This window comes from Rhinatrema bivittatum, chromosome 3, assembly GCF_901001135.1.
Source record: "Rhinatrema bivittatum chromosome 3, aRhiBiv1.1, whole genome shotgun sequence".
Lineage (NCBI taxonomy): Eukaryota > Metazoa > Chordata > Amphibia > Gymnophiona > Rhinatrematidae > Rhinatrema > Rhinatrema bivittatum.
Window position 1 is genome coordinate 214,749,180 of NC_042617.1, and position 16,307 is coordinate 214,765,486.

Genomic DNA, 16,307 nt, shown 5'->3' on the forward strand with positions numbered 1-16,307 from the left:
TGTGCATAAGTGCTAGGCCTCTTCGAAGCGGTGGGCGGGCCAGGACAATGCCATTGATCGCAGGCCGGCGCAACTTACTTCAGCTCGGGAGCCGAAGTAAGTTGTAAAACAAAGGAGAAAACCCCCCAAAAAGTTAGGGTTTATGGGGTGGGAGAAAAGGGGAAGAGGGAGGGAATTTAGGTAGGGGAGTAGGGAAGTTCCCTCCCAGTCCACTCCTTAATTGCAGCGACTGGGAGGGAACTGGGAAAGGCCGGAATGCGTTGGCGTATGGAAATTGTGAAAGCCCCCCCCCCCCTGCACGCACCGCCCACACATACGCGCGTGGATTATAAAATCCGGCGCACATGTGAATGCGGCCCACTGATTTTATAACATGCACGCGCCAGCACGAGTATGTTATAAAATCCGCACATCCATGTGCGCGCGGCTGGGAAGCGCATGTACATGGACGTGCGCAGGTTTGAAAATCTACCCCTTAATTACTTTCAGAATATTTTTTAATTTGACCTTTCACAATGAAAATGGAGTAGGCTGTGTAGACCAGTGAAACAAGTTCCTGCATTTTGATTTGTATTTTTGAGACAGCAGAATGTGAAAAATGTACAAGAGTGTGAAGACTTTTAGAAGGCACTGTATATTCAGGTTGAATCTGTGAACTATCTATTTATGTGAATTGATCATACTCCATTCAAGGTTCATGTCATCTCTACATTCCAAGTGCTGCTTCCTTCTACGCCTTAACCCTAGCTCTTTTCAACACTTTGCAGATTATTTCCATCTATTTATATCTCCTTTCCATATCATAGGACTAGCTGTGGATATGCAGTAGCAATCTCATCTGCTTTTCATATGAGCATTAGTTCTTTCCTATTAGTTCCGTCTCAGGAAATTGGTCCAAAATGAAGTGCTGCAAAATTACCTTCTGTAATGCATTCACATAGTAGGCCACTATAAAAGGGGAAAACACAGTGAATTCTTCAGTTTTCGTGGCAATGTGAGTATACATTCTTTCCACTAACTGTGCGCATTTCAATGTCACTTCCAATTCAGATGTAGTCCCTGTATGTAATACATTTAGAAAACAGTAAAATCAGACCTTGGCTCAAAGCACATCAAGATGTACAGTCAGCTAGAATCACTGTTAAAGATTTGTAAGATAGACTGTTTTTAGTGAAATATTATAATTTACATGATCAATCATATTCAGCAATGAACGCAATCATAATCTTCCTAATCTTGAAGGATTAAGATGGCTTGAGCATCTTTTCATATACCAGATAACTATTTCAATCTGATAACCGCACATATTTAAAACTGCATTTCTGATGCAAATGTGCAATTGTTAGTGCTGCCTTAAATAAGTGATACTTTATCCACTTCTGTATGGATATGCATAATTTGAATTATACACTTAGGGCTCAATTTAATGATTAGGCATAAAAAGTTGCCAAATAAATTTTAAAAAATCCAAAATAGCATGTACACTGGAGTTTGCATTTGTGGAAAAACTTGTGCAATTTCTACCACACTGCAAAAGAACAACCTACAGAAAAAACCTTCCCCCTCAACAAAGCCCCAACCCTTTTCCCCAGCAGAAACTACTCAAACGTTTTACTGTGCAAGTTTGCGATAGCACAAGTTTTGCCAAAGTCATTGCAGTTGGGAAAAATCTTGTGTAAAGAAAAAAATAAAATTGCTGTTCAAAATGAACAAATAATGTGGGACTTTGCTCAATCCTTAAATCTGGCCCTATTTTGGCAAGTAGAAAGGGAATATTGTTAGTCCACCAAAAACGAATGTAGGTGAAAGAAAACCAGTAGAGTAGTTGGGTAGATTATGCCTTCAGAGTGGGGCGGATTTTCAGAGCCCTGCTCGCGTAAATCCGCCCAAAACCGGGCGGATTTACGCGAGCAGGGCCCTGCGCGCCGGTGAGCCTATTTTACATAGGCTCACCGGCGCGCGCAGAACCCCGGGACTCGCGTAAGTCCCGGGGTTTTCGGAGTGGGCGTGTCGGGAGGCGTGTCGGGGGCGGGGCCGGAGCGTGCGGCGTTGCGGGGGCGTGTCGGCAGCGTTTTGGGGGCGGGTACGGGGGCGTGGCTATGGCCCGGGGGCGTGGCCGCGCCCTCCATACCCGCCCCCCAGGTCGCGGCCCGGCGCGCAAGAGGCCCGCTGGCGCGCGGGGATTTACGCCTCCCTCTGGGAGGCGTAAATCCCCCGACAAAGGTAGGATGGGGGTTTAGACAGGGCCGGGCGGGTGGGTTAGGTAGGGGAAGGGAGGGGAAGGTGAGGGGAGGGCAAAGGAAAGTTCCCTTCTAGGCCGCTCCGATTTCGGAGCGGCCTAGGAGGGAACGGGGGTAGGCTGCGCGGCTCGGCGCGCGCAGGCTATACGAAATCGATAGCCTTGCGCGCGCCGATCCAGGATTTTAGCCGATACGCGCGACTCTACTAAAATCCAGCGTACTTTTGTTTGCGCCTGGAGCGCAAACAAAAGTAGGCTGTTCGCGCTCGTCTGAAAATCTACCCCAGTATGAATAAGAACATAAGAAATCGCCATGCTGGGTCAGACCAAGGGTTCATCAAGTCCAGCATTCTGTTTTCAATAGAGGCCAAACCAGGCCACAAGAACCTAGCAAGTACCCAACACTAAGAAGATCCCATGCTACTGATGCCAGTAATAGTAGAGGCCATTCCCTAAGACAACTTGATTAATAGCAGTTAATGGACTTCTCCTCCAAGAACTTATCCAAAACCTTTTTAAACCCAGCTACAATAACTGCACTAACCACATCCTCTGGCAACAAATTCCAGAGCTTAACTGTGTGTAGAGTGAAAAGAAATTTTCTCCAATTAGTCTTAAATGTGCTACTTGCTAACTTCGTGGAGTGCCCCCTAGTCCTTCTATTATCCGAAAGTGTAAATAACCGATTCACATCTACTCGTTCAAGACCTCTCATGATTTTAAAGACCTCTATCATATCCCCCTTAGCCATCTCTTCTCCAAGCTGCAGCCCTAACCTTTTCAGCCTTTCCTCATAGGGGAGGTGTTCCATCCCCATTATCATTTTGGTTTCCCTTCTCTGTACCTTCTCTATCGCAACTATATATTGCGGATGATACTGCACCGGCAATCCTTGGAAGAGTAGTGGCTTCCGCCAGCAAACGCCGACCTCCCCGTCGTCCTCGGGATGGCCAACCACCATCTTGGACCCGGTATCACCTAAGGCGCACGTATGCGCACAAGAGCCTCCTTTGTACACGTCATGGCGGGAACCTTTTCCCAGGATCTCCAGAGTCACAAGTAGACATCGCCAAGGTGCTACAGAGACTCTGCGAGAACTGTCTGTATGCCAAATTAGAGAAATGCTCATTTCACCAAGAGTCTGTTCCTTTTTTGGGCTACGTGGTATCCAGCCAGGGGTTCCGTATGGATCTGCAAAAGACCAGAAGTATTCAGGATTGGCCCCAACCTACTGGTTTCAAGGCACTATGACGATTCCTCGGGTTCACTAACTATTATCGCTCATTCATCCAACACTATTTGACCTTGACAGTGCTTCTTGCAGCCATGATGTGGAAGGGAGCCAAATCCTCTCAGTGGTCTCCAGAAGCCGTAAATGGCTTCCAGGAACTAAAGAAGGCCTTCCTCCAAGAGCCATGCCATCGCCACCCGGATCCCCGACGGCTTTTCATTGTCGAGGTGGATGCCTCAGATGTCGGAGTTGGAGCTGTCCTTAGTCAGCATAGCGACACCAACACATCACATCCCTGCTCCTTCTTCTCTTGGCGCTTCTCTCCTGCCGAGCGAAATTACGGGATAGGAGACAAAGAGCTATTAGCCATCAAATTGGCGCTTGAGGAATGGCGCCTATGGCTCGAGGTGGCCCAACATCAGATAATGGTCTATACCGACCACAAAAATTTAGAATATTTGCATCATGCGCAGCGCTTGAACTACAGACAGGCCCGCTGGTCACTGTTTTTCACTCATTTTGATTTTCATCTGAAGTATCATCCCGGAGATAAGAACACCCGTGCGGACGCTCTCTCACGTTCCTTCTCCACGGAAGACGTCCCGGACGCACCACATCATATCATTGACCCTATTAAAGTGATGCTCTCAGCTACCCATACTGTCCCAGCCAGGAAGACCATAGTTCCACAGATGCTCAGGAAGAAAATTCTCAAGAGGGCCCATAACTCTCTGCTTGCAGGCCATCTGAGGCAATCCCGAACACTGACCACCCTGCAGAGGTATTATTGGTGGCCTTCTATGAAAGAGGATGTACGGGCCTACGTAGAGCCATGTCCAACCTGCGCAAGACAGAAACCTCTGGCCGGACGCCCTTGGGGCCTTCTCCAGCCTTTGCCCGCTTCAAGCGAACTGTGGACATACATAGCCAAGGACTTCGTGGTCAACCTACCTGTGCCCGACGGAAACAATACCATCTGGGTCACTGTAGACTGCTTTTCTAAAATGGCGCAATTTGTGGCTTTACCCGGGTTACCGTCAGCTCCAGAACTAGCCAAGCTGTTTATCCGACACATATTTTGCCTGCACAGCATGCCTAAACACATCCTCTCTGACCGAGGGGGTTCAATTCACAGAAAAATTCTGGAGATCCCTCTGTAAAATGTTCGACATATCCTTGGATCTAACGTCAGCTTACCATCCGCAAGCCAACGGCTAGACAGAAAGGACGAACCGAACACTCAAACAGTTTCTCCGGTCTTACGTCAACTCCAAACAAAGCTATTGGTCCGAGCTGCTCCCCGGGCCCAATTCGCACTGAATTCACATCCCTCAACTGCCACTGGATCATCGCTGTTTCAACTAGTTTATGGATGTCAACCGCTACCCTCCATTACCAATGCCCTTGTCAGTGCCATCTCCTGCAGCCCAGGCTTCGGCACGAGAACTCCATCAGATCTGGGAACACACCAAGGGCCTTCTCGAAAAAGCTGGGCAACAGGCCAAGAAGTTTTACAACGCACATCAGAGAGCAGCCACTCAGCTACAACCCGGAGACAAGGTATGGCTCAGTACCCGTTTCATCCGTCTTCAGCTGCCTTCTTTCTTGATATGCGCCACGCTACATTGGGCCTTTCTCAATATTCCGCCGCCTGGGGCCAGTGACATACAGCCTGCAGTTGCCATCCTCTCAGGATCCATAACGCCTTCCACATATCCCTTCTGAAACCGCTCATCTTATCAGAATTCTCAAGAAAGACACCTGACCCTCAACCGCTCATGGCAGAAGAGGACATCACTTATCAGGTGGACGACATCCTTGATGTTCGAAAACATGGGAGATGCTGGGAGTACATCATATCCTCGGAAGGATTTCGACCAGAAGAGAACAGTTAGGAGCCTGCAAGTAATATACTGGAGAAAGACCTTAGACAATTCCACTTGTCTCATCCCAGGATACAGAAACCCCCAGGGAGGGGCCCTAAGAAGGGGATACTGTTACACCCGGTCGCAGACGGCTGTGACTTCTCATGCTCACCTCTTTTTTCCCCTGCACCGGCAATCCTTGGAAGAGTGGTGGCCACTGCCAGCGAATGCAGACAAGGTGATGCATATAGGGAAAAATAACCCATACTATAGTTACACAATGTTAGGTTCCATATTAGGTGCTACAACCCAAGAAAGAGATCTAGGCGTCATAGTGGATAACACATTGAAATCGTCGGTTCAGTGTGCTGCGGCAGTCAAAAAAGCAAACAGAATGTTGGGAATTATTAGAAAGGGAATGGTGAATAAAATGGAAAATGTCATAATGCCTCTGTATCGCTCCATGGTGAGACTGCACCTTGAATACTGTGTACAATTCTGGTCGCCGCATCTCAAAAAAGATATAATTGCGATGGAGAAGGTACAGAGAAGGGCTACCAAAATGATAAAGGGGATAGAACAGCTCCCCTATGAGGAAAGCCTAAAGAGGTTAGGACTTTTCAGCTTGGAGAAGAGACGGCTGAGGGGGGATATGATAGCGGTGTTTAAAATCATGAGAGGTCTAGAACGGGTAGATGTGAATCGGTTATTTACTCTTTCAGATAATAGAGAGTCTAGGGGGCACTCCATGAAGTTAGTATGTGGCACATTTAAAACTAATCGAAGAAAGTTCTTTTTTACTCAACGCACAATTAAACTCTGGAATTTGTTGCCAGAGGATGTGGTTAGTGCAGTTAGTATAGGTGTGTTTAAAAAAGGATTGGATAAGTTCTTGGAGGAGAAGTCCATTGCCTGCTATTAATTAAGTTGACTTAGAAAATAGCCACTGCTATTACTAGCAACGGTAACATGGAATTGACTTAGTTTTTGGGTACTTGCCAGGTTCTTATGGCCTGGATTGACCACTGTTGGAAACAGGATGCTGGGCTTGATGGACCCTTGGTCTGACCCAGTATGGCATGTTCTTATGTTCCCCAACGTCCTCGGGACGGCGTTGGAGATGCCGACTACCATCTTGGACCCAGAATCACCTAAGGCGCGCGCACAAGGGCCTCCTTTGTACACGTCATGGCGGGAACCTCGGGGCGTCCCCTCTGGATGATGTCACCTGCTGTCTGTACTTAAGCTGACCGGCCCACTACTGCTACGATTTAGCAAGGAATTTACTCGTTGAATTCCACTCTACACTTGGACTTTTGTTCCAGAACCTCTCCGGGTCTTGATGCTCTAGGTACCCGCTCCTCGGGGGCCTTTTCTGCGTCCTGGCTTTCCGTTCCTCGGAGGCCTTCCTACCTGGAGAATCTACCTGCCTTCCTCCTTTGGGACCCTGCCTGGAACTTCCCATTGTGAGTACCTTCTATTGACTGTGATACCAACTTGCTGAAGCTGCCTACGGTGTACCCCGTGCCTCGGGCCACTGACGTCCTCTCTTCAGCGAATCGCTCCGCATACCCAGCACTTGTCCATATTAAATTTCATCTGCCATTCAGATGCCCAATCTTCCAGTCAATAAACCAGCCAAGGGCCTTGCAGCACTGTAACGGGTGAGGTGAGGCAAATAGACATGTGGGTGCTCTTAGAGTCATTAGAAACTATTCTGTGACGTTGACATGTCTGAGTTGACTTGCAAATACAAGTGAAAGCATGACACCATCTGATTCCCAATCCAGCCTTCACAGAGTCTTGTGTCACCTTCCCGAGAAGCTAACCTAACCAATTTGACATCCCAACGGCCAAGGCCCTCATCTTCTAGACATGATAGTTGACATTTTACCTATGTAGGTGTAGCAGGGTGCATCTGTGTATGGGTGCATGCAACCCCAAGAAGGTATGCTAGCTTGGAATGACCTGTGAGCATTGTGGGAATGCCACAATGCTACAAAGGTGCTCTACTAAAGGCTGTAAGTGAAGGCCTGCTATGTGAACACTGTGATATCAGCAGTGGCTCTGAAACAGCTGAGGCAGTGTATTTGCAGGCCCCTTAACACAAAGCATCCTAAGAACAGTTGAATAACTTCACATGCACATGCTTGTCAGCTATGGGATAAGGCTATAAAATGGGAACTCTGTGACTGATACCTTAACCTGTCTACCTGTAACTTTAGACTATGCCTATAAGCTTATGAGCCACTTGTGATTTACAGGATTTCTAGAGTTGTTGCTCTCCATGTTCAAGGCCCAGCTGGAATCCCATCACACCTATAGCACTATCTCACCCACATGTGAGAGCTAGGATAGGGTCCTAGGGGGAGGCCCACCAAGCAAAACGCTAAAAGCTAGGCCAAGCCCTGTACGCTGTGTTGGCAGTCTTACACGAACTCTCTTACGACACATGCCTCTTTTAGACTATCATTCAGAAAACATTAGGCCAGCCACATGTATTTGGTGTTACTCTTACTTCGAATACAATTTTGCAAGTACAGTCTACTTCTCCATTGTCAAGATGAAGCCTAAGTAGGCATATGTGTTTTCTGTTACACACTGACCCAGAAAGAGCAGTGACTGAAAGAAAGATGAGAGAGAAGAGAGCAACTGCAAAATACTCTATTGGCTTCCCTTCCATGGGTAGGGAAGGGATAGTTGAGGCCTAATAGGCAAAGTTGCATTCTATGAGGCTTTGCCGAAGCTGACTGCCACTCAGTGTGGTGTCCTCGGTTTGTGCGGGTGCACATGGGGAATCCTGGGGTAGATCTGGAAGTATCTCCATTGATATCCCATGGCGAAGAGTGAGATTAATGAATACACAGCAGAGCAGCACTATATCTCCTATTTTGGTGGGACATACATTAAAGCTCCACCTGTTTTGTCTAAACAGCGACATCTACTTTTGAGAACTCTGAAGGTGCACTCTATGAGACAGCGAGTAGAACATACAGCCTCGTTGTACCTTGCCTCCACCGGTGTGTTGGGAATAGCAACGGGGATGAGAAGCCACTTTCTGCAATCATATCCAGAATCTCCTGCGGCAAAGACAGAATAGGGGCATCAATACCACCACAATCATTTTGAGAATTGGATGCCAAACCACAGCATGCTATAAGACGGTAGAAGCTAGCCTCTAGCTTAGCCTGAGCCTTAAAAGCCTATTTCCCTACCCTAAGTGCATGCCACCTTTTCCTGGGACACTATATGACCAGCCAGTATAGCATTAGCTGAATCTAGGTCAGATCTTCCTGACTAATAAACTGCGTCTGGGGATTCCACCAAATGTGTGGCAGCCCCTCACAACCAAGTTAAGGCTACTCCTTCGTAGCAGTCATCAAACCCTGAAGCAGTACATCAGAGCTGCCACACCTGTCCTAGCAGAAAAACCTCTAGCTTGTAGTCTTAATATGCAAGTCCCTGGCTGCTCTGCAGTATGTCCTCCAGAGATACAAATTTATCAGCCCTGATTCAGGGATCATGCTAGGCCCCAAAATGCATGGGCCACTGCTTCTGGTTTAGCTGTGTGATGGGCAAGACAAACTGTTCCTGACAGCTGGCTGACCATCACAAGCAGAGGACACCACGCTGAGTGGCGGTCAGCTTCGGCAAAGCCTCATAGAATGCTACTTTGCCTGTTAGGCCTCAACTACCTCTTCCCCTCCCATGGAAGAGAGGACTGGAAAAGGTGACTTTTTAAAGTGAACCTGTAGAAATTGTTTGGTGCTTGCTCACACACCAAGCTTTATGTCAAGTGCATTGTTTGGCCTTTCAAGTTTAGCAGGCCTCTGGAGCACGGGGAGAAAAAGCCAGGCCTTGGTGCAATGGCATGTACACCTAACTTATGTCAGCGATGCAGTTACATCCCCCACAACCCCCCACCGATGGCTGTGCCGTTTACTGCAAACACATATCCAGAGATGGATTACAGAAAGGAGCATCTCTCTTACCTATGCGCAAACTGTCACTGTAGAGGCCATCCTCAAAATTTTCATACAGGCCCAATTGCCTAAGTATAAAGGAATCATGTGCGGTTCCAGGGTACTTGGCCACCATGTCAAGGAAGTGCATTCGAGCGTCACAGACCACTTGCACGTTGATGAATTGGAAGAGCTTTTCTTTGCGGAAGATCTCCTCCTTGTCATGGGGTGGGATGATGATTACGTGAGTGCAGTCGATAGTTTCCAGAACAATGGGAAAGTTTGCAATGGCATAAAAGCCTCTCTTCAATTCCATCAAGTCCTGCCTGTCCCGAGGAAATGCTATTTAGTGATTCATTCGGTCAGATACAGCTGTTATAACCGGTTCAGACAGCAGGAAAAATTGGTTTGGGACATTTCCCCCACACCCCTACGGTTGTTTGAAAGCAGCCACTTTCCATTAAATGAGGGTGGTGTTCTGTATTCAGACTGTGCACACTGGCATTCTGCCAGGGGCTCTGACCTAGAGGGGCTATTCTCACTGAGGTCTACAAAGGGGGCTGTTGCGCTGGAGGTGGATTCTTGGGCTGAGTTGGCGCAACCTGCAATCAGGGGCTCACAGGTCACCACCGTCAGCAGGTGGAGTGGGCTGATGCTTGAGGCCACTGGAGCTTCACCTATACCAGCCCAGGTACCCCTTGGGTTGAGCTTTTGAGTGCCGGGGCCGGCAGGACTTAGGCGGGCCTCGAGGTAGTACAGGAAGGACCAGCAATACAGCCCAGAGACAGCAGTCAGCAGGAGGCGTAGTTCTATTCTGGACGGGTTGCAGTATGAGAACTCAGGCACCAAGGAACAAAGGGTGACTGAGGGTGCCTGAGCAGAGAAAGGCCAAAGTCTAAAGAGTCCACGTCCAGAAAGTAGAAGGAGTAGCGCTGCTGAAGAACTTGAAGAAGACCTGGTGGCCGCAAAGAGGTGTAGCAAGCAATGCAGGTCTCTGAGTGGAACAGAGTCTATAGCAAAGTCATTTGAAGCAATGGTCAGGACACGTAGACGGCAGGCGTGGTCAGGTGTAGCAATGGTCAAGGCACGGAGAAGGCAGCGTAGTCAGGCAGGCAGAGGTCAAACCGGGTAATCGAATCAGCACAAGGAGACAAGACAAACACAGGAACCGAAGACACAGGAACATGATCAGGAAGACGAAGAAGCAACTAGCACTTGGAAACCAGAGACAGGCTAACCAAGGAGATCTGTTGCAAAGACAACGTTTAGGAGCGCTGCCTGGCCTTTTATGCAGGAAAGGATCTGACTCAGCATCCAGGTCTGCGGCTCAGTTCCCGCCGTGGACCCTTTAAAAGTCTCAGGGGGAGGTGCCGCGCTGCTGACTGCGTCTCTCCGCAGCCCATGCGGAGAGGCCCGAAGGACGGACGTATCCCGACTGGAAGCCCCACGGAGCGGCGCAGAGCTAGAGGAGCCAGCGGGTGTCCGACGCCGGAGCTGGCGGCCCACTGCCGCCGACAAGGAGCTGGAGCCTGGAAACTTGGAAAAGAGGTGAGCAGGCCGCGCTGCAGGTCTCCCGTGGGCAGCAAGAATAACAGAGCCTATCTGAGGGGCTTATCGCCTGCGTACACACAGAACTACCTCAGGGTCACAATTACTGGGATTATACCTGGGGGCTTGACCCCAGGAGCTTATTCCCTACACAAATAACCACTCAAACTTTGATTAAGACAATCAAGGTTCCAGGTACTTAGGAAAGTAAATTTATTTGAGCAATGGAGAAATTATTTACCCTGATAATTTCATTTTCCTTAGAGTAGACAGATGGACTCAGGACCAATGGATATAGTGTGCTCCTGATAGCAGTTGGAGATGGAGTCAGATTTCAATCTGACGTCAGCACTATATATACCCGTGCACGAGGCTCTGCTCTTCAGTTTTCTCCTCGAAAAGCAGTTATGGATATATGTGTGTTTGGATAATTTTGATTAACTAGGTTAACTTGATTAACTTGAGTAACCTGATACTTGATTACTCGGATTGGATGACGTGGTTTCTAGCTGGAGACCGCCAGGACACTCAAACGAGAAGCGCTGACATCTGGTAATATGGGTGTCTGAACTAGATATAAGGGTTGGCTTACCCGTGTTGCTCTCGGGGGGGAGGTTCCCCCGAGGGTTCTTGATTACGAGGCAGCCATGGGCGGGGTGCTGAGTCCATCTGTCTACACAAAGGAAAATGAAATTATCAGGTAAGTAATTTCTCCATTTCCTAGTGTGTAGCAGATGGACTCAGGACCAATGGGATGTACAAAAGCTACTCCTGAACCGGGCAGGAGGCTGCCCGTGGCCCATTTAGTACCGCCCTTGCGAATGCTGTGTCCTCCTTGGCCTGAACATCCAGGCAATAGAATCTCGAGAAGGTGTGGATGGAAGACCACGTTGCCGCCTGGCAGATCTCTGCTAGAGACAGCATTTCGGTTTCTGCCCAGGACACTGCCTGGGCCCTTGTGGAATGGGCCTTGACTTGTAGAGGTGGAGGCTTGCCTGCCTCTACATAGGCCACCTTGATTTCTTCTTTGATCCAGCAAGCTATGGTCGCCCGCGAGGCCGCTTCCCCTTGATTCTTCCCGCTGTGAAGAATGAATAGATGATCCGTCTTCCGTAGAGGTTCCGATCTTTCCAGGTATCGGACTAGGAGTCTGCCGACATTCAGGTGGCGAAGAAGGACTGAGTCTTCCGAGTCCTTATGCTCGTCTGGAGATGGCAGAGAGATGGTTTGGTTTAGATGGAAGTGAGAAACCACATTTGGTAGGAAGGAGGGTACAGTGCACAGCTGTATGGACCCCGGCGTGAATCTGAGGAACGGCTCCCGGGATAATAGTGCTTAAGTTCGGAGATTCAGCGTGCTGAGCAGATTGCCATGAGGAACGCCATCTTCAAGGTCAGGAGCCGTAGGGACAGACCGCGAGATGGTCTGAACGAGGCTTCCGCTAGGAAGTCTAACACTAGATTAAGATTCCATAGGGGTATTGGCCACTTTAGGAGTGGCTGAATGTGCTTGACCCCTTTTGGAAAGCGGGAGACGTCTGGGTGGACCGCTAGGCTGGTGCCGTTCACCTTGGGGCTGAAGCTGGCCAGGGCGGAGAGTTGTACTTTGATGGAGGGACAGTCCTTTGTTCACGCCGTCCTGCAGAAATTCCAGGATCATGGAGATTTTGACTGTCCGGGGAAAGATGTCGTGGCCCTCACACCAGGCCTCAAATATTCTCCATATTCTGTATATATGTTAAGGAGGTGGAGAACTTGCTCACTCGGAGCAGTGTGTCAATCACTGGTCCTGAGTATCCCCTCCTTTTCAGGCGAGACCTCTCAATGGCCAGACCGTAAGCGAGAATCTCGTTGGGTCTTGTCCCTGCAGGAGTAGATCCCTGTGTGGAGGTAGGCGTTGAGGGTTTCCCGCCAGAAGTCTTCGCATGTCCACGTACCATGGTCTTCTTGGCCAGTCTGGGACCACTAGAAGTACCGACCCTCTGTGGTGTTCTATCTTGCGGATGATTCCGACCAGTAGTGGCCATGGGGGGAAGGCGTATAGCAGGTCCTCCTGTGGCCAGGTCTGGACGAGGGTGTCGATTCCCTGGCACAGCGGTTCCCTTCTTCGGCTGAAGAACTTGGGGACCCAGGTGTTGGACCCAGTTGCCAGAAGATCCATGGTCGGGGTTCCCCAGTGGTTTACTATCCGCTGGAAGGCTGCTGTGGACAGTGTCCATTCCCCCGGATTCAGACTCTCTGCTGAGGTAGTCCGCAGTAACGTTGTTTTTTCCAGAGATGTGGGTGGCTGATATCCCTTGTAGGTTTGATTCTGCCCACATCATTAGGGGTTTTATTTCCAGGGACACCTGCTGGCTTCTGATTCCCCCCTGGCGGTTGATGTAGGCCACTGTTGTGGCATTGTCCGACATGACTCTGACTGATTTGCCCCGGAGTCTGTGACTGAACCGTAGGCAGGCTAGTCTGACTGCTCGGGCTTCTAGTCGGTTTATGTTCCATGCCGACTCTTCTTTGTCCCATTGCCCTTGAGCTGTTAGTTCCTGGCAGTGGGCTCCCCATCCTCTCAGGCTCGCATCCGTGGTGAGCAAGGTCCATTAGGGTGGGGATAGGCTTGTTCCCTCGCTCAGATGGTCTTCTTGTAGCCGCCATTGTAGCTGGTTCCGAACTTTCACCGATAGCCGGAGGGGGGCGGAGTAGTTTTGAGACATCGGATTCCATCGTGACAGTAGGGAATGTTGTAGAGGCCGCATGTGGGCCCTTGCCCATGGGATGACTTCTATGGTTGATGCCATGAGTCTGAGGACTTGGAGGTAGTCCCATGCCATGCGGAGAATGGAGTTCAACAATGCTCATAGTTGTTCCATCAATCACCTTCTCCTTGTAGGGCAAAGGGTGACCTTGTTCCATTGGTGTCGAACAGGACTCCCAGATACTCTAAGGATTGGGAGAGCTGCAGGTGGCTCTTGGGTTGTTGACGACCCACCCGAGGCTCTGCAGTAGTTCCCTGACTCTGGCGGTTGCTTGATGGCTCTCCTCTGGTGATTTCGCTCTGATCAGCCAATCTTCCAGGTATGGGTGCACGAGGATGCCTTCTTTTCTCAGTGTCACCGCTACTACCACCATGATCTTGGTGAACGTTCGGGGAGCTGTAGCTAGACCGAACGGTAGGGCCTGGAACTGGTAGTGATAGCCCAATATCGCAAAGCGTAGGAAACGCTGATGGATGCGATGGATCGGTATGTGGAGATAGGCTTCTGACAGATCCAGGGAGGTCAGAAATTCTCCCGGTTGTACCACCTTTATGACCAAACGCAGGGTTTCCATGCGGAAGCGGGGTACCTTCAGGTAGCGATTGAGGGTCTTGAGGTCCAGTATGGGCCGGAATGTTCCCTCTTTCTTGGGCACGATGAAAGTAGATGGAATAGTGTCCAGAATTTTGTTGGTGCATGGGCACTGGTGTTACTGCCTTTAAGGTGAGGAGTTTTGATAGTGTGGTTTCCACTGCCTTCCTCTTGGAGGGGTCGTGGCACGGAGAGATCACAAACTTGTCCGGGGGATGCTTTGGAAATCCAGGTAGTATCCCTCCCAGATGATGGATAGGACCCAATTGCCTGACGTTATTTCGACCCATCTTTGGTAGAATAGGGCAATCCTGCCCCCTATGATCACTTCCTGTAGATGGGTCTGCTGATTCTCATTGCGTGCTGCGGCTGTTATGAATACAGGCTGCGGCAAGCTGCGACCGGGACCGGTCACTTACCCCAGCACCCGGACTGACTGCCGACGCTGAGGCCGGCGTCGGGGGTTCCTTCAGCAGCAGTAGCCGCTGCTGCTCCAAGATGGCCGCGGCGTCTTTCCCCGTGTGGCTAAGCTCCGCCCCCTGATGTCTTCTAGGGCCGCGCGGGCAGCTATGGCCTGGGATTTAAAGAAACACCTACAGGAAGTAGGTTGTTCCCTTCCTGCTGTCTCCAACCTGCTGGGGACTATTTAAGGCAAGGTCTGAACCCTCAGACCTTGCCTTGGCTTCTTGGCTCCTGAGTTTGTCCCTGTTCCTGGTTCCTGCTTGTTCCGTCCGTGCTTGATTCCTGGACCGGCGGCTGTGTCTTCTGGCTCTCGACCTCTGGATTGGCTGCGGAACTCTCTGGCTTTTGACCTCCGGACTGGCTACGAAACTCTCTGGCTCTCGACCCCTGGACTGGCTGCGGAACTCTCTGGCTCTCAACCTCTGACTGGCTGCGGAACTTCCTGGTTCCTGATCACTGGACTGTCTGCAGTACCCTCTAGCTCCCGATCCCTGGCTGGGCTACTGAGGAGTCCTCAGATTCGGCTCATCGACCAGCTGAAGGCGTCAGCTTCTGCTTTCTCAACCCGCAGGAGGCGCCAGCTATCTGGAGAACACGACCTGCAGGAGGCGCCTGCATCCAGATCTTCTTCAATCCTACCAGCAATCCCAAGGACCGGCCTCGCCCTACCGACGGTGGGCCTATACGGACATCGCCGGACCAAGGGTCCACACCTCTGAGCATAACAGCGGCTGGGGCCAGGTCCTGAGCCGGCTCCTCTTTATTATGTCTGTTCCGAAAGGACTGCCCCTTGCTGGTAGGGCGGGGGGGCTTGGTAAGTTGTTTTGTAAGGACTACAACGCTGGGATCCTCTGCTCTTGGGTACCCGGGGAGAGGGGCGTTAGTTCCTCTTGTTCCTGTCCTCCGGTAGACGGGGGGTACTGGGGATTCGCCCCATTTGTTGGCTAATTTGTCTAGGTCGCTTCCGAATAGGAGTGTTCCTCTAAAGGGCATTCTCGTGAGCCTCGTCTTAGAGGTCACGTCGACTGACCAGCTTCGGAGCCAGATCTGTCTTCTGGCTGCCACTATGGACGAGAGGCTTCTGGCTGAGGTGCGTACTAGGTCTGAGGTCGCATCCATGAGGAATGATATTGCTGGGTCTAATGTCTCGACTGGCGTAGTCGCGTCCCTGGCCATAGCCAGGCAGGCGCGTGATACACAGCGCAGCAGGCAGCAATCTGTAAGGTCATAGCTAATACATCATAAGACTGCTTAAGGATGGATTCCTGCCGTCTGTCATTGGCATCCTTGAGTGAAGCTCCTTCCTCGACTGGTATGGTGGTGCGCTTTTTCGTGGCGAAGACCAGGGCGTCGACCTTGGGAAACCTCAGGAGTTCCTTTGTCGCGGGGTCTAGGGAGTAGAGAGCTTCTAGGGCTCGACATCCCTTAAAGGTGGCCTCTGGAGCATCCCATTCCAGGTCAATCAGTTATTGTACGGCCTATAGTGTAGGGAAATGGCGTGAGGTCTGGCAGAGCCGGGCCAGGAAGGGGCTCGCCTTGGACTCCGCTGAGTTGCATGTGTCTGGGATGGCCAACGCCTTCAGACTCGTAGCTACAAGGTCTGATAATTCATCTTTTGGGAAGAAGCGCATCGTGGTGCGATACAGTTCCGTCCTGGTAG

At 50.3% G+C, this 16,307-nt stretch overlaps 1 protein-coding gene across 2 annotated transcripts in view; it reads right to left on the minus strand.

Annotated features, from left to right (window-relative positions):
- LOC115087243 (unhealthy ribosome biogenesis protein 2 homolog) overlaps positions 1–16,307 on the minus strand; it is a 253,889-nt gene that overhangs the window by 33,611 nt on the left and 203,971 nt on the right. For both annotated transcript variants that reach the window (XM_029594182.1, XM_029594180.1), the window contains one exon: positions 920–1,059. In XM_029594182.1, coding sequence (XP_029450042.1) covers positions 920–1,059 — 140 coding nt within the window. The remainder of the gene's footprint in view (positions 1–919; positions 1,060–16,307) is intronic.